Raw genomic sequence first — 18,936 nt, 5'->3', positions numbered from 1 at the left:
AGCCACCACAAGTTTTAGAAGACTGCAGCTTGTACAATAACTAAGGCCCGAGATTGTGAGGCCGCAACTTGGCCACGAACGATGGAGGCGACTGAGTACTCATTTCCGAATTAAGGTGTGGACTCCGTTTGTACTTCCACCCCGTTCAGAGCACCGGAATCGGAACCAAACAGCACACGCGAGCTCAGGCCAAGTCCACCGCTCGTACGCCAGCTAGTGATTTAAAAGGGGAATCTCTACACTTCGGTGGCCCGTTGCTTCCGATGCGTCAAACATAAATCAATAGTGACAAAGGGAACCAAACAACCCTTCCTTCACCTTAATACTCAAACTTATACGGAACTGGCTCATTAAAACCCAAGCATCACATGGAGCACTTTATGTGCCCCTGTAAGGTACCACACGGCAATATTTAGACACGGAATATAGATCGTTCGGTAAGGCTGTGCACAAGTGTCGATGTTTTAGACACTTGCCAGCTGAAGTAAGAACAATACTATTAAGGAGCGAAGCACTCACTTATTACACTACTGGCCATTAAAATTGCTACACCACGAAGATGGCTTGCTACAGACGCGAAATTTAACCGACAGGTAGAAGATGCTGTGATATGCAAATGATTAGCTTTGAAGAGCATTCACACAAGGTTGGCGCTGGTGGCGACACCTACAACGTGCTGACATGAGGAAAGTTTCCAACCGATTTTTCATACACAAACAGCAGTTGACCGGCGTTGCCTGGTGAAACGTTGTTGTGATGCCTCGTGGAAGGAGGAGATATGCGTACCATCACGTTTCCAACTTTGATAAAGGTAGGAATGTAGCCTATCGCGATTGCGGTTTATCGTATCGCGACATTGCTACTCGCGTTGGTCGAGATCCAATGACTGTTAGCAGAATATGGAATCAGTGGGTTCTGGAGGGTAATACGGAACGCCGTGCTGGATCCCAACGGCCTCATATCACTAGCAGTCGAGATTACAGGCATCTTATCCGCATAGCTGTAACGGATCGTGCAGCCACGTCTCGATCTCTGTGTCAACAAATGGGGACTTTTGCAAGACAACAACCATCTGCACGAGCAGTTCGACGACGTTTGCAGCAGCATGGACTACCAGCTCGGAGACCATGGCTGCGGCTACCCTTGACGCTGCATCACAGACAGGATCGCCTACGATGGTGTACTCGACGACGAACCAGGGTGCACGAATGGCAAAACGTCATTTTTTCGGATGAATCCAGGATCTGACTACAGCATCATGATGGTCGCATCCGTGTTTGGCGACATCGCAGTGAACACACATTGGCAGCGTGTATTTGTCATCGCCATACTGGCATATCACCCAGCGCGATGCTATGGGGTGCCATTGGTTACACGTCTCGGTCACCTCTTGTTCGCATTGACGGCACTTTTAACGGTGGACGTTACATTTCAGATGTGTTACGAGCCGTGGCTCTACCCTTCATTCGATCCATGAGAAACCCTACATTTCAGCAGGATAATGCACGACCGCATGTTGCAGTTCCTGTATGGGCCTTTCTGGATACAGAAAATGTTCGACTGCTGCCCTGGCCAGCACATTCTCCAGATCTCTCTCCAATTGAAAACGTCTGGTCAATGGTGGCCGAGCAACTGGCTCGTCACAATACGCCAGTCACTACTCTTAATGAACTGTGGTATCGTGTTGAAGCTGCATGGGCAGCTGTACCTGTGGACGCCATCCAAGCTCTGTTTGACTCAATGCCCAGGCGTATCAAGCCCGTTATTACGGCCAGACGTTGTTGTTCTGGGTACTGATTTCTCAGGATCTATGCACCCAAATTGTGTGAAAATGTAATCACATGTCAGTTCTGGTATAATATACTTGTCCAATTAACACCCGTTTACATCTGCATTTCTTCTTGGTGTAGCAATTTTAATGGCCAGTAGTGTAAGGGGCACGAAATATCACATCACAGGCCTTGCAACGCTTTGCTGCCTCAAGAGGAACCATCATTATATTTCACTAATTTGTGGTAGGACTTGAATTATTTAACTTGATGCCAGTTGCTGTATCGATGTGGCGAAGACACCAGACGTTGCTTAGTCCGATAGTAATAGCGTGTTCCTTCACGGAAGCGAGCGCATAGCTTCACGAGGTTGCCGTGAAGCCACAGCGCCGGCCAGCCGTTACTGACCCCAGTACGACCAAGCGCCACCTGCCGCCCGTACTCAGGCACACCGTGGTCGCTGTCGCCTCTCCAACATCTCGCTATTCCGCGCACTTCTGGGTGCCGTGCCCAACCTTGTTGTCCCTTTCCACTCCGTACTGCCCGCTATATCCTGAGCCGGCTCAGGCTCCAAAGAGAAACGTCTGCCGGAGGGAATCGATGGTGCCTAAGCCAAAGACAGCCCTGGCACCATTCCCGCCACGGCTCACAAACAACACCGAACCTTAACATCCAGAGCAGCCGTGGAGTTCAACGGCGTTCAGTGTATGAGTATCATCTACTTGCTGTCATCTTTTTTTTTTTTTTTGCAGGTGGGGAGTGGCAGCTGGAGGACAAAAGCAACGCTACGCTGTCCGTGGACACTGACTGCGTGCAGCTGTTGGCGAACGCCCTGGACCACCCCACGTGTCCGCTGGAAGAACTGCCGGTGGAAGCCTTTAAGCAGCACGAGCAGTGCCGCGTGCAGCTGTGGGATGACATGGTGCAGAGGTCGCCCCACATACCCGTCACCAGCTACCTGGCCTACACGCAGAGGGTGGACGTCAACCTCTGCCTGCTGGCCTGGATGGCGGTCAACTCCCTCGGCACTTGTCAGCACGTCCCCTTCAGTATGATGCGGTCCGTGCACGACGCTCGCTGCTATTTCGACAGCCCCGATGACCAGTCGTGTCTGGAATCGAACGCTACCGACGCCTTGTGTTCTGTTTCCAGAGCAGTTCTATTGCTGAAGTGCCGCGACTTTTCCTTCCAAAAACCTCCGGAGGTGTGTGGCGTCAATTTTTACGCAGATGGGTCGCACTCGATGACGTTCAATGTAACGTGGCGAGGCGGCCTCAAAGGATATACGAAGCCAACCGAAAGAACACTGAACTACAAAGACAGTCTAAACAGCGCCACATTAAAGTACAAGAATTTCAAAATTGACACTTTAAAACCGTTAGAAATATCATTTGTAACAGTAAACATTGTTTTCCGCTTCTTGACTGCCGGAGTATACGTGTATCTTCCCCAGTTGCGCAATTTCCCTGGGAAGATATTCTTGTCCTTTCAGGTCACGTGTTTGGTCCAGATCCTGTGTTCTGAGGTCGTGTACCGTATGGCAGGTGTTCCCGACTTATCCACTACAGTACTGGTCGACAGCGCCCTCACACTGCTCAGCTGTATCTGGCTAAACATGTTCTGCTACCAAATGTACGCCTGTGTTCGTCATCTCAGGCTTCCGAACGACCTACTACCTCCTGAAGTAAACAATCTATTCTGTCGTCAGCTGCTGTATGCATTAATAGCCTGGAGTGTAGTATGCACAACGTGCATCACTTTGCAGAAAACGAGCAAACGTTATCTGATCCACAGTCGAATAATATTCCTTGTGAGTATTTCGCTATCGATAGCTTTTAATTTGGTTTCTCTTGGACTCGTGGGATATATGTACCTACGTGCTCGGAACACCATGCAGCATCTCAGAGTTTACAGTCAGAAGAAATTTGCCTCAAAGAAAGAACTCCTTTTCATGTCGGTTAAAACTGTTATCTTGAGTGGAATATGGATTATTATTAGAATTGGGTTCCACCAGGTTCAAGGCATAGCACAGTTTGTGTACTACGTCCATATAGCTACGATGGCGCAGGGACCACTGCTGTTTGTTTTTTTCATTTGTAACGAAACCACGCTGCCTCTGCTCACCTGCAAAGTACTGGCCTGGTGGAGTCCGGACGTTTTCGTTGCTGAGGGAGAGCTGTGTTCATCAGCTGAGAGAAATATGGCGAAGAGACTCCACGAGCAAACCCTGGCTGCAGAATCCTCACTGTAATCTCCGTAATGTTTCATTTCAGAGGACTGAAAACGCTTATAACATATAACGATAATACGAATGAATGACTACCTACAGCTGGAATACAGTTCACTTACTAGTCACTTTTTGTATCTAACACTTCTAAGACCTCCATCATTCCTAGTGTTTTATCGAAAGAAATCATAATTTACTAAATGCTTACTCCGAGCTGATAGGTGATAATGTTTCATATCTCGAGTCACAAATAAAGTAAAGTCCACTCTTAGACATCTAGACACTCATACATTAGCAGATATATATGTAAAATTTGCTATAATGTTTAGTACATGATTATGTAAAGTGGATTGCACTTGAACTCATGCAAAGCCACTGAGTAATATTGTCATTACCACAAACACACTTATGTGATGTTATTAATGTTTTATCTGTTGTAGATTTATTGAAACTGTGTCAAACTATTTGCCGTTTAAACAATTATAACTGAATTGAAACTGTATTTTAGAACAGTTATGACAATGTTTTCATTGCAATTTATGTAATTACATGTTCCAATTTCAATCTTTAATTGATATAGCAATGTAGTGTCATAATCGAGCCGACTTCCAAACGATGTTATCTTGGAGAAACTAACTAGCAATGAATTATTTTACACTTCTCCTTTAGGAAAACAAAATTTTCCTACTCGAGTTATACAGCAATGTAAAGTGTCCCACTGTGGGTGAGGTCTTTAACTTCTCCATGATGCACCTGATACAAATTACTTAGTTCTATTATTAATTTTTGGAATTACTAAGGCAGTTCTGATGCAATTTGCTGTTGTCTATACTGAAACACAGTCTTCAGAGTTGTGTTAAATTTGTATAAACACATTTGTTTGTAATAAAAGTGGCTAATCCAAAGACGCATAGTTTGTTTTCTCTTCACCTGAGTTTGTAGCAGTGACAGCGACTGAAGATGACAGCTGAATTCTGGTGATTCAAATGTCCCCACTGCCCTCTGAAGTTTACAAAGTGGCCACGAGAAATTCCGTAATTGAATTAATTATCTGAAAATGGTAATGCTTCGAACTATGGCTTCTTCCTACTGTCCAGCTGCTGGAACGCCTTTAAAGACTTCTGATCGGCTAATTTAATGGCATTTGTTGAGTTACTTCATGAACACACAGTATTTAATTTTAACAATTGACTCTCACATAACAGTTTATTTTGTGACATGGTGTTAGTTTATTGAAGGCTCTGACTCTGGGACTAATTCTGTGTTTGACCCTCACAATAACTCTGTGATAAAAATTACACAGTTTCAAAATCGCCTTCCCTGGCGCAAAGTTCTCTCACTTGTCATGCCTATTTAGTCAGCCTACTACTCCACTATAGTTCACCTCGTCATCACTTTTTTTCAGTCAAAACAATGGCTCTTATGTACTCCATACTTAGTCATTGATTGTTCCACATACTCGCAGCTCTTTGACCAAAACCGCTAAATTATATTTCATCCCATGTCGTTGTTAGCACGAAACTTGTAAAACGTTGATGTTTAGTCGTAAAATCTAGTAATTCATCACAACAATGACACCATCACCCAGTTCTGGCAACTCCTTCATTCTGCTCATAGCCAGTCATCCAAAAGTGTCTCTCACTCTTTCAATAAATTCCTTCTCCTCTCCACTCCTCACCATCCCACCATTACTCTAAGGAAACAACTTCCCTTCCTCAAACACAATTCATATCTCGGCCATGTCCTATCTGTCCATCTTTCGAATCCAGATTCCTCTCGTCAACTGCTTCTTCCTTTCCGATAAAATTACAGAGGTAAGTTTTTACGTAACAGATGAAAGCACTTTCCACTTACTGTTAGTAACCGGTGGAGGAAACATTTCATATAACAATACACGTGTGTAAATGTTACTTTATATCTGTTTACAATTATATTAATGTTGCCATTTGAGATTTGTGTTAGAAATATAAAACATGCATTACACTGAATTCTGCATTAAAATCTTAAGTCATGAGTGAAGGTATTATATACTTTTACAACGGAGAAAAATCTCTTATCACAGACCATCCTCATTGTACTGTGTACTGAAGTCTGTGATCACACTTCAGCATAGAATGTAGCTGATGCGGCAAAATTAACTGAAAGAGACATCGTGAAAAGAGTGCCTCAGTTTTCTAATTTATTTTTTATCTATAATCGCGTGAGTATTTGTGCATAGTATCCCATGTCTACATACTTAAATGCAATGAGGTTTAGCAATTACTTACTAAAATTGAAACTGTATGATAATAAAAGGGAAGTACTTGCCCTACTCCTTTTCCTCAGTTATATGATTAAACATTAACATGAAGAACTCCAAAATGTAAATAACAACATTTTATAATAGTTCACACATGTCAAAGAGGAAAACAGTGCATGTACTGATTGAGGCAAATCATTTTAATTATAGTTCTCTAATGTGTAGGCACGAAAACGTACAATTACAGTGCATTTAGAGGAAGTTTTCCGCTTTCCCCTGATTCATATATAGCTTCTAACAGACACTTAATTTAAAACTACATGATCATTTCGTTGATTATTAATTGCACAATCGTGCCTCGTCATGGGTCTCACTCCAAACTGAACAACCGGAGATTCGATCGTCTACTGGTCCTACGAATCATCTATTTCAGGCAGCTATACATGATTTTCACCTCTCTCAAGGCTTCGTTAACCAGAAAGTTCTCTTACTGTTCCACATTAAGCTGCAGGGTGAGACGGAATTACTCGTTGCGTAATTCTTTATGTTTATATTTTGTTAATTGATATGATTTATGTTATGTGACATAATCGAATTTTAAACAAATGTGATAAAGTCGTACATGTATATGCTTTGTAATTTTAAGTACTGTGCCAAGAGACATTTATATAAAATCAGAGGACCAGGGAAATGAAGACACCTGGTGGGCAGCAGTGTGTGGATGAAGGTGTGACGCCATTTGCTGGGCTGATTAGTAGGTCGGTTCGAAAGAGTGGTAAAAAGGGTTATAGCAAAGAGCACTAATAAATAGTTATCGGTGTGACATATAAAAAGGCGATATAAATAAGAACACGAGTACATAGTAAGGGGAGAGACAATGGCAGTTAAAACATACATTTACATGTTGTTCATTGGAAGAGACAGTTAAAAATGTTCACATGAAGATAAAAGCATAGTTGGTGATCTGCATAGCACTTAAGTACACCAAAATCACAAATACAAGTTAAAAGTAGTCCACAGTGTTAAAACTACAAGATAAAAGTTGACTACACTAGAACGGTGGCATTATTAAACCTACTGCACGAGATGGACAACACATGACAAAGAGTAAAATTTACTTGGAGGGACCTGCTGATGGAGGGGGTCCAGAGAGGGGGACAGTGGGGGAGGAGGGGCTGGAGAGGATGGGATGAAAATAATTGGGTTGGGTGGCCCACAAAGGGGCAGGTGATTGGCAGGGTGCAAAAGGGTGAGGGAAAGCAAGCCAGGAGGAAGCTGCTGAAATGCAGAAGGAGTGCACTGGAAATGGAGAGGGTGTAGGAGGGAGGAAAAAGCAGCTCAGGAGAAGGGAAAAGGAGGGGAGAGCGAACACTGAGGAGGGAGGAAGGTAGGATTAGAGTTGGTAGGAGGGGCAGAGCTCATCATATAGAAGGGTCACCCATTAGAAGGAATGGTAATAAAGAAGGTGGAGGGTGCGGTAATGGTGGGAAAATGGGTGTGGGACAGAGATGATACAAGACGCCAGCATGTGGAGGGGATCGAGTCTGCAAACAATGTTCAGGGCGCAGATGTGTTTGAGGAAAAGATGTGGGAAGGGGATGAGGTCATATAGGATCTGTGTGGGAGATGGCAGATATTGAATACAAGGCAGAGTGAAAGGCATTCGAGAACTTGAAGGGCTTTGTAGAACCTCAGTGGGATAGAAATTCATGTGATGCTAGCATAGCAAAGGATGGAATGGATGAAGGATTTGTAGGTGTGAAGGATGGTGGATGGATGCAGTCTCCATTTCCCGCCAAACAGGAGTTCCAGGAGGTGTAGTCTATTGTAAACTTTGTGTTGGACTGTAAGGAAATCGAGAGTCCAGGTTTCATGATCATTGAGGGTGAGACCCAGGTATTTCAGGGTAGGAGTGAGGTGGTCAGGGAGAGCGTAAACAGTAGCATAAAAATCGTGGGGCCATAAGGAGGGGCTGATACCACCTATGATGATTTCCTGAGTCTTTGAACAGTTGATGAGAAGGAGCCACTGGTTTCACCAAGTGGTGATCTGGTAGAAGTGGGTTTGAAGGGTACATTGAGACAGTTGAAGGGTAGGATAGAGGGCTAGGACGGAGTTTTTATCGGAAAACTGGAGTAGGGGAACCTGCAGTAGAAGTTTGGTTTTATCTGCAGTTTAGAGAAGATAGAGGAGATGGAAAAGGACAGTCTAGGGGCATGCCTGTGGTGGGATAAAATGTACGGGACATGGTATTATGGATAGTGACATAGCAGGGACGGTGGGGGAGGAATGAAGCAACGAGATGGACAAAATTAATAGGAAGGGCGTAGGTCTGGACTTCAAACAGGACCCTGGGATGCCAGACATGGTCATAGGCACCCTGTAGGTCGAGGGAATCAAAGATAGTGGTCAACAGGAGTTAAGTTGGAGAGAACGAACACTGGTAAGGTTAAGGAGCTGGTTGTCAGTAAAGAAGGTGTGTCGAAAGCCACACTGGGTAAGGGGAAGAAGGTGGTGCTGGTTGAGGTCAGGGGAGGAGGACTTGAAGAACACAATAAACGTGGAGATGAGGCAGATGGGATGATAGGAAGAGGCGTCAAAGAGGGTTTCTTGGATTTAGGGACCTTCAGGACGTGGGAAGTCTTCCAAAGGTCAGAGTGAAAGCCAGTGGAGAAGATGACATTATACAACATAGACAGGACAGCCAGGTAGGAGGGAGAGGATTCCTTAAGATGGCGATAGCTGACAATTTTGACCAGGGGTGGTGTTGCTTTTGGAGCAGAATATATGAAGTTGTGTGCTGTAATGAGAGTGTTTAAATCGGGGGGGGGGGGGGGGGGGAGGGGTACCTGATCCAATTACTGGACACTGGGGGCTAGTGAAAGGAGAGAGATCCCTGAAGAACTGTAGGGAAGAGAGAGTAATCAGAGTGGGGGTCTTCTGGAATGGAGAAGACGTTGGAGAGGTGGGAGGGAATATGATTAACCTTACTGAGATTGTCAGGGAAGGAGTAGGCATCATGTAGAAGGTGGTGCCTGTGGGATTTGTGGAGTAGAAGGACGGCCTGTAGAGGAAGAGTAGGGCGGTGTGTATCGATGAATTTGGTAGGAATGTGGGCTTCCATGGTGTCAGTGACAGTCTTCTGGAGGAAGGACGAGGCATGGCTGATGTCAGCAGATTTTTGGACAACATGCAGCGACTAGTATGATTAATCAATAAATCAAAAACAGTCTTAATCGCATTTATTATTATTATTATACCAACCCGTTTCAACCCGACATGGGGGTCATCTTCTGGGCGTTTACACCAATGGTCGACTGCTGGTGGTGTCACTCCTGTCTACATAACGGCAGTTTCGTGAAGATGACCCCAGGAGATGACCCCTACGTCGGGTTGAAACCGGTTGGAGGTATAATAACAATAATAAATGCGATTAAGGCTGCTTTTGAATTATTGATGTCAGCAGGGTGAGGTTTTCGGTCGGGACATGGAGCAGATGTTGTGCCCAGACAAGGATATGCTTGAGGAGGCCAATAGCGTCTCCACCTCGCACTAGGGAAAGGGAATTTTCAATGCAGCGGATGTGGGAGAGGTGCTTTTGACCACATTGTCTGTAACAATGTCTTTCAATTATCTACTACTCGCACATAAACGAGAAACATGACTGAAGTTACAAGAGTCGAATACGATGAAGGGAGTGAGGCGGAATTGTAGCCTACCCCCATGCTATTCAGCCTGTACATTAAGCAAAACTGAAATGAGTAGGATGATGAGATTAGCGAGGAAATGGAAGTTCAGCGAGAAGAAGTAAAATCTTCAAGATTTTTTATATGGCACTGTAATTCCGCCAGGGACGCAAAAACAATGGGACAGCAGTTAACCGAATTGATAATATCTCGAAAAACGTTTATGAATGATTTTCAACCAAAGGCAATGAACGATAATAGAACGTAGCCGATTTAGGTCAAGAATTGCTGATGCGCAGTAGATGAACTGACGATGGACGAAATGGAGGGGTTGTGAAATAAACATGCATAGCAAAAAGTAAGTTTATGAAAAAGAGAAAAGTGTTTCTGAGAACAGAAATATTTAACAGCGAATGTATATAGAAATGTTACGAACATTTCCGGTAGGTAGTTGTGTTGACCAGCGATTCAGGCAAGAAGGAAAGAGAATCTTTTTAAAAATGGCGCTACAGAGGACTGCAGTTTATTAGATGCGTTGATCGAGTAACTAATGAGGAGGTACCGGAACAAATTGCAATGGGAAAAACAGAAACTTAAGTGCTGAGTTACCTAAAATAATGTTTGTGTTGAGAGGTCGCACAGAAACATCGAGGGATCGTAGAGTTTCTAAAGGAGGGAATTGCTGCAGGTTAAAATTGTTGGGTGGGGGTTACCAATGCTCGATTACCGTAAGGAGGTTGTAATGCATATCATGGCAGTGGCTGTACAGAGGAGGAAGATGTACCAGCGAGGAGAGCTCCATCAGACCAATCTCCCTATTACGCTGTTGACCACGAGGAAGGGTGTTGGGTAATTCATATTAAGTGCCTGGCAGAGGGTTAGTTCAACATCTGCAGCCAATTTCTGTACAGTTCCACTCCTGAACATCGTGCAGGAGGAACGACACTTACATCTTTCCATGCTAGCTCCGATTTCTCTTACTCTGTTACAATGATCATTTCTCCCTGTGTAGGTAGACATAAATAAAATATTTCTGCAGTCGGAGGAGAAAGTTGATGACTGAAATTTCGTGAGATGCTCTCGCCGTAACAGAAATCATCTTTGTTTAAATTACTGCCATCCCAACGCGCAGAACATATCCATGACACTCTCCCTCCTATTTCGCGACAGTAAAGAACGAACTGCCCTCCTTCGAACTTTTTGATGTCTTTCACCAACTCAGTCGGGTAAGGGTCCCATACCACACAGGAAAACTGCAGAAGACGACGGACAAGCGTAGTGCATACAGTCTCTTTAGCGGATTTGATGCGTCTTCTAAGTATTCTGCCTATGAACCGCAGTCTTTGGTTCGCCTTCGCCACATCGTTATCTGTAAGATCGTTCAAAGTCGAATATTTCCTAACTGTTATTCCTTGATACTTAGGTGAATTGACAGTGTTTAGATTTGTGTGATTTATCGTGTATCTGGTACGTAAAGGTCTTTTTTTTAATTCATGTGCGTTGTTTACAGTCATTTTTCACTTTTGGCTAAATAATTTGGTATTTGGAAATTGGTTTTGATATTACGCTAACTTTACTTGAAGGTAATTGACAGCGTAATGTGCAAACTGTCTGCGAGGGCTGTTCAAAGTGTCTCTTAAATCGTTGATACAAATTGGGATCAGCAGACGGTTTATAACAAATCGCTTTCGTACGCCAAATGTCATTTCTGTTTTACTCTATGACTTTCAGTCAATTAGTACGCCCTGTGAACTTTCCGAGAGGAAAGACGAACCCAGTCGCAAAACTGGAAATAAACTCCATAGGAACGCAATATAATTACAAGCCGTTTCTGTGGAACGGTATCAAAAGCTTTCTGGAAATCTAGAAAGGAATCAATTTAAGCATTCATTAAATGAGTAAGGGACTAGTTGTGTTTCACAAAAAAGATATTTACTGAATCAGTGCTGAGTACGTCTCAATAGACCGTTTTCTTCAAGATAATTCATAATGTTGGAACCCACTGTATGTTCCAAATCTTACTGCAAATCGACGATACTGGTATGGGTCACGGCACTCGTTACGGCACCTGACTGGTATACAGTTTGGCAGAAATAGTTGCCTTTATTAAGTGGTTTAAGTGCTCCTCTACATCGAGGGTATCTATTTCTAAGTTACTCACGTCAGCACCTGTTATTAATTCGAATTGTATAATACATTACTCGCCATTAAAATTTCATCACCATGTAGATGACGTGCTACAGACGCGAAATTTAACCGACAGGAAGACGATGCTGTGATATGCTGTGATTAGCATTTCAGAGCATTCACACAAGGTGATACCTACAACGTGCTGACACGAGGAAAGTTTCCATGCGATTTCTCATACACAAACAGCAGTTGACCGGCATTGCCTGCTGCAACGTTGTTGTGATGCCACGTGTAAGGAGGAGAAATGCATACCATCACTTTTCCGACTTTAATAAAGGTCGGATTGTAGCATATTGCGATTGCGGTTTATCGTATCGCGACATTGCTGCTCGCGTTGGTCGAGATCCAATGTCTGTTAGCAGAATATGGAATCGGTGGGTTCAGGAGGGTAATACGGAACGCCGTGCTGGATCCCGACGGCCTCGTATCACTACCAGTCGAGATGACAGGCATCTTATCCGCATGGCTGTAACGGATAATGTAGACACGACTCGATCCCCGAGTGAACAGATGGGGACGTTTGCAAGACAACAACCATCTGCACGAACAGTTCGACGAGGTTTGCAGCAGCATGGACTATCAGCTCGGAGACCGTGGCTGCGGTTACCCTTGACGCTGCATCACAGACAGGAGCGCCTGCGATGGTGTACTCAACGACGAACCTGGGTGCACGAATGGCAAAACTTCAGTTTTTCGGATGAATCCAGGTTCTGATTACAGCATCATGATGGTTGCATCCGTGTTTGGCGACATCGCAGTGAACGCACATTGGCAGCGTGTATTCGTCATCGCCAGACTGGCGTATCACCTGGCGTGATGGTATGGGGTGCCATTGGTTACACGTCTCGGTCACCTCTTGTTCGCACTGACGGCATTTTGAACAGTGGACGTAAGATTTCAGATGTGTTACGACACGTGGCTTTACCCCTCATTCGATCCCTGCGAAACCCTACATTTCAGCAGGATAATGCACGACCGCATGTTGCAGGTCCTGTACGGGCTTTTATGGATGCAGAAAATGTTCGATTGCTGCCCTCGCCAGCACATTCTCCAGATCTCTCACCAACTTAAAACCTCTGGTCAATGGTGGTCGAGAAACTGACTCTTCACAATACGCCAGTCACTACTCTTGATGAACTGAGGTATCGCGTTGAAGCTGCATGGGCAGCTGTACCTGTACACGCCATCCAAGCTCTGTTTGACTCAATGCCCAGGCGTATCAAGGCCGTTATTACGGCCATAGGTGATTGAACTGATTTCTCAGGATCTATGCACGCAAATTGCGTCAAAATGTAATCACAAGTCAGTTCTAGTATAATATATTTGTCCTATGAATACGCGTTTTATCATCTGCATTTCTTCTTGGTGTAGCAATTTTAATGTAGTGTATTAACAGTGTTTAGTAGCTCCTCTTTAGCGAAACTGTGATGAGTAACGTTAGCACCGCCATCGTACAGAAGATGTATTAATTGTGTCTTGTCGCAGGCGTACCTTAAATTCGACCAGAACCTCTTTGGGTTTTCTGCGAGATGGGGAGACAAAGTTCCGTTGTGGAAACAATTAAAAGCATCCCGCAATGAAGTCCGCGCCAAATTTGGAATTTCTATAAAACATCCCCGATCTCGGTCATATTGCGTTTTTTTTTTAAGTTTCCCATGATTTTATTTCGTTTCTTCTCCAACAGTGACCTGTTTTGTGCTGTATAGGAGAATGGTGCCGTGTTTGATATAAATCTCTCGATTAGTGGGATCGCAGGAACGTGATTTATCGCCTCCAAGTCTTATTTGCGTTAGTGGACCACTGCAGGTGTGCACCAGAAATACTCCACGCGTTTACGTGCGTGTGTGTGTGTGTGAAAAGTGCGTCATATCATCGCTGTAAAGGCATGCGGTTAGCGGTTAGCGGCCAGCTAACATCCCGTTTGCGGTCTGAGCCGCTTCCCGCTTCCGACAGCCCGGCTGTGGGCGTCACAGCAACACAGGGCGAGGGAGGCCAGCGGGGGACACGGGCCGAGTCCACACAGTAGGGGGCCCGGCCTACGGCCCGACCCAAAATCACTGAGGTAGTGACACGGGGCTGCAGCCGACGCTTACCGGTACGTCGACAAGCAGCACAGAAAACGATAAAAGCATATCAGAATTTCCACTGATGTGCAATATCAATGAATCGGAAGGTACTGTACACTTTTGAATCAGCATCTCCCAAAACGTTGAATCGATCATCCTTGCCATGGCGGCATTGTGTTCTGAGCCAGCTAGACCTCCGGGCCTGACACCCACATATTCCTTTTCGTGGGGTTCTGCGAAATACCTTGCGTATATGCCACATTTGCCGAAAACCATTCCAGAGCACAAATGGCACATTTCTGATGCGTCGGTGACTCCACATAAGCTACTAAATGTATGGCGCGACGTGGTTTGTAGCTTACATCTTGTGTGTCTCACTATGGGCTTCGTGCAAAATACCTACAAGGAATCAAAAACAATTTTCCTCTGTTTCGAATAGCTACACCCTTTGGTAACCGCTTCATTAAATTTTAACTGTATATCTACAGATATAAAAACTAATTTTTTAAATATTAAAGAAGTATATACAGAAAGAATAAGGAGAAGGTTAATAGAATTAAGGAGACATGTAGAAATCAAAGGATCAAATCTTACCTGGCGATTATCAGTGCAAGAGAGAGCCAGAGAAACGGCCATACCCTCGTGTCATTTGTGCACTAAGGAAAATATGCGACAATGTTAACCAACATAGTCCAATCCGGTCTCCACCTCCACTGTTTAGCTGTGGGGTGGCGCGCGTGCATCAGCGATGCAGACAGCTACACTGTAAATGCAACAACATGGAAGGAGCGTCTGTGCAGGGGTTCTCGAGGAGGGACAGCAGCCTACAGAGAATAATGGTGAAGATAAGGTGTGTAAATCGAATACTTAATGTAAAGCTACTGCATCGAAGTGATGAAAAATATAGAAGGAAGCGATTGACAGTATTCGTCCTCAAGTATCAAGGAATCGTTAATCAGTTAATGGAATGAAGTGTGTGGTAGTGCAGAAAAAGCGAAGAAGCTAAGCACTGAATGGTTGGAGGTATCAGGAATTCTTTATGTCATTAGCTACACCTGAAAGCATTACTTACGCATTTTAGCATCCAAAGGTTACATCATGATGCACAAGTCTAATTGCAATACATTGTTCATAATACACAGTCCTATAGATTACAAAGAACTGTACAAACTTTCCCTCAGACCACAACTCAAACGGCTCCCACGGGCGTAAACAAACCAAAGAGTGCGACTAAGATATTGGTTTTCATCATCACAATCGACGGCAAACCAACACCTAAATCGATAGTTCCGGTATACTTACCGATGTCGCAAGCAAGAGATGACGATATGCAGAAAGTATATGAGGGTACTGAACAGGTAACTCAGTATGGAATGGGAGGTGAAAATGTAATAGTCTTGAGGAACAGGAATGCGATTTTACGGGACGGAGTAGAAGAAAATCTTACGGGACAAAATGGGCTTTGCAGTAATAATGGGAGAGGAGAAAGACTAATTGAGTTCTTCAATACATTTCAGTGCGTAATAGCGAATGCTCTGTTCAATATTTACGAGTGGTAGAAGTAGGCCTGTACTAGGAGAAGACTGAGAAATACGGGTAGAGTCCAGTTAGATAACATTATGGCCAGACAGAGATTCCCAAATCAGAGCAGATAGGGCATCCAGTGCTAGAATCAGGTACACCCAGAAGTAGATGTAGATTCATATCACAATTTAGTAATGACAAAAACTAGACTGAAGTTTAACAGACTGGTCAGGAACAAATAAGACGCTATCAACTGGGGTAGAGAAATACTAAGGAATAAAGATACATGGTTGAAGTTGTGTGAGGCTATATTTACAGCGCTGATGAACAGTAGGCAGTGCAGTTGAAGAGCAGGGGACATTTATAAAAAGAGGAACTACACAATTTGAAAAGATAAACATAGCTAAAAGGAAGGTACCACAGAGGAGAAAGAAGAAATAGTTCAGCATATCGACAAAGGGAGGAAGTACAAAAACGTGCAGTCAAATACAGGAATGAAGAGATACAAGTCATTCAGGAGTAAAGTGAACGGGAAATGCAAGAAGGCTAAGGCGGAATGGCAGCATGAAATGTGAAGAAATCGAAAAAAATGATATAATATTTTCAGAAGGACTCACTCAGCAAATAGAAAGGTCAAAACTGCCTTCGCTGAAATTAAAAAGAAAGTCGGTAAAATTACGAGTGCAATGGTGATTCCGCTGTTAAATGCAGAGCAGATAGCATAATATGGTATTCGAATCACAAAAAATTGCGGATGATGTAAGCTGGTGCTTCCACTTTCGCGAACTGAAATATTTCAGAATTTCGCTGCCACAATGAAGATTATGGTCAGATTGGTGTTTGGAGCAGCAGAACAGACGATGTGGACAGACTGCGCTTTAGAAATTGCAATTTGCATATCACTGTTCGGTAGTCGCTCTATGGTGTATGATTGGTTTGAAAAAACTCAGACTTTTTTTTTTTGAACGACTGTAGGAGCCGCACTTGTAATGAATAAGAAAGAACATTTTAAATTAGCAATAAAACCACTGCAGCGGCGTATCAGTACCACATCGAAATGTTGCGTCTTCCCTCCTTGATATGCTGAAAACTAAAGTTGGTGATACAGTAAATAATGAAATTAAACACGTGGAGTATTTATAATAATGTCGCACTTAAGTAACTCAAGATAAGCTAGTATATTGTAATTTTTCTACAGTTACAGTCCGTGATGCTTGCATCATGGAAGCAGACAGCAGAAAGGCAAGTGCGAACACCCAGGCTTCTCCTAGAAGCTCACAAAACATTTTAAGGCTGCGCCGCCTTTTATTACACATATAATACAAACATGAACTTCGACTCAGTGGTCACAATCTTAATACAAATGTTTAAAAAAAAGGCTGTTTATTAGAAAGAGAGGTATTACACTGCCCACTGAATGCCTAAAATACACTTTGTTGTGAGTAGTCATTCAGCCTTTACACCCCAGAAAGAAATGATAATAGGCGCATTTATATTTCTTGTTCAATAAACACACATTCATTAAAGGTACAGTTTATTCACAGTGAAGCCCTCGGTACGGGCTTGTTCTTCGTCAACGTGACGTGAGCGACGCAAAGTTCACCAGCCAGTTCGATCTCCTTTATCGTTTTTTATCAAGTAAAAGTCTTGGACATTCTTCATGGTGTGGAAATAACTTGACATTATTCGCATCCAGACAAAGCTGAATGTTTGTTTCCTGTTTACAGAATAAATAGCTTATGTACAAGAGTTAAAAGTTGTTGAGTTCAGCCGGCCACGGTGGCCGAGCGGTTCTAGGCGCTTCAGTCTGGAACTGCGCGACTGCTACGGTCGCAGGTTCGAATCCTGCCTCGGGCTTGGATGTGTGTGATGTCCTTAGGTTAGTTAGGTTTAATTAGTTCTAAGGCTAGGGGACTGATGACCTAAGATGTTAAGTCCCATAGTGCTCAGAGCCCTTTTAACCATTTTGTTGAGTTCACACGGACATCTCGTGGCCGAAAGACGTAATCTTATTAGCGTGTACATTTCATATGATCAGTAATGTTGTAATATTATTGGATTTCAGATGCTTGAACGTACACGAAGCCACATTGACTATGTCTTCAAACTAATGACATAATTAACAGAGAGAAAATAAAAGATCTGAACATGAGAAAAGAGTAATTATTATAAAGAGAAAAGAATAAAAAGATTTCGAAAAAGGTGCAAACCTAAAGTGCCTCGGAAGCACAACTAAGAATAAGAAACACGTTTTTTAGTCAGGCCTTGTAGTCACAGAGACTATTTTTCCTTTGTAAATAATTTTTAGACATAATATGTATAACGAATGTTAACTGTACTTTGTAATAATAATGGCAGTCATCAATTTATGGACACGTATATGTTGCTGCGTGTGAACCGACTATAGACAAGCAATAAACGGACACGTATAAAAATGTTGCGTGTGAACTTTAACATTACGACCAAATACATGTGGACACGAAATAATAATGTTTGAACTGAAAAGATTCCGCGTGTGAAGTAATGTTATAAGTACTTGTACCACGAAACCACGATGTGGAAAGCCTAACTGTGCAAGTGAATAAGGGTAGCACTTACCGCAACCGGTGCTGTACGCCTTTCCACGGACACATTCTTCGACACAGCTGCGGGAGTCGGCGCGTCTGGCTGCTTCCGTAATTCCGAGTCGATGAAAAACTGTGAAAACTCACAACACGTCTAACAGAGACCAAACGTTCTGCCTCTCGCAGAACACTGCTGCTAGCGTTGTGAAGCCGTCAAGTTACTATCACTTGACTATGACAAACGGACGTGACACAGAGAACGCTGCGTGCTTTGCACAATGAGAGCGGGCGCCAAATACGTTTGAAATACTTACAATATAAAATCTGATAAAACCATGAGTTAAGCACTTATGTACCTCATAAAATCGCCAAGACACTAATCTGAAAAGTCTTAAACTCTACTTTGACAATTGCTACTGAATTTATAGACCAGGCCAAGTAATGAAGAAAACATGTCGACCCAAATAAAACCAGAAAAATAAATAAATACGAGAACTAAACACTCCTAAGAGAATGAGACCTTATGTACCGGGTGATCAAAGAGTCAGTATAAATTTGAAAACTGAATAAATCACGGAATAATGTAGACAGAGAGGTACAAATTGACACACATGCTTGGAATGACATGGGGTTCTATTAGAAACAAAAATACAAAAGTTCAAGAAATGTCC

The 18,936-nt window shown here is 43.4% G+C and overlaps 1 protein-coding gene across 1 annotated transcript in view; it reads left to right on the top strand.

The window, feature by feature from the left end:
* Window positions 1–14,177, top strand: part of LOC126108297 (uncharacterized) — an 85,929-nt gene extending 71,752 nt beyond the window's left edge. Inside the window, exons 5-6 of the mRNA XM_049913519.1 lie at window positions 2,522–2,800; window positions 14,065–14,177. Coding sequence (XP_049769476.1) covers window positions 2,522–2,800; window positions 14,065–14,177 — 392 coding nt within the window. The remainder of the gene's footprint in view (window positions 1–2,521; window positions 2,801–14,064) is intronic.
* The last annotated feature ends 4,759 nt before the right edge of the window (window positions 14,178–18,936 follow it).

Source organism: Schistocerca cancellata, chromosome 11, assembly GCF_023864275.1.
Source record: "Schistocerca cancellata isolate TAMUIC-IGC-003103 chromosome 11, iqSchCanc2.1, whole genome shotgun sequence".
Lineage (NCBI taxonomy): Eukaryota > Metazoa > Arthropoda > Insecta > Orthoptera > Acrididae > Schistocerca > Schistocerca cancellata.
The sequence above is the reverse complement of the archived record's forward strand: the minus strand, read 5'-3'. Positions and strand labels throughout refer to the sequence as shown.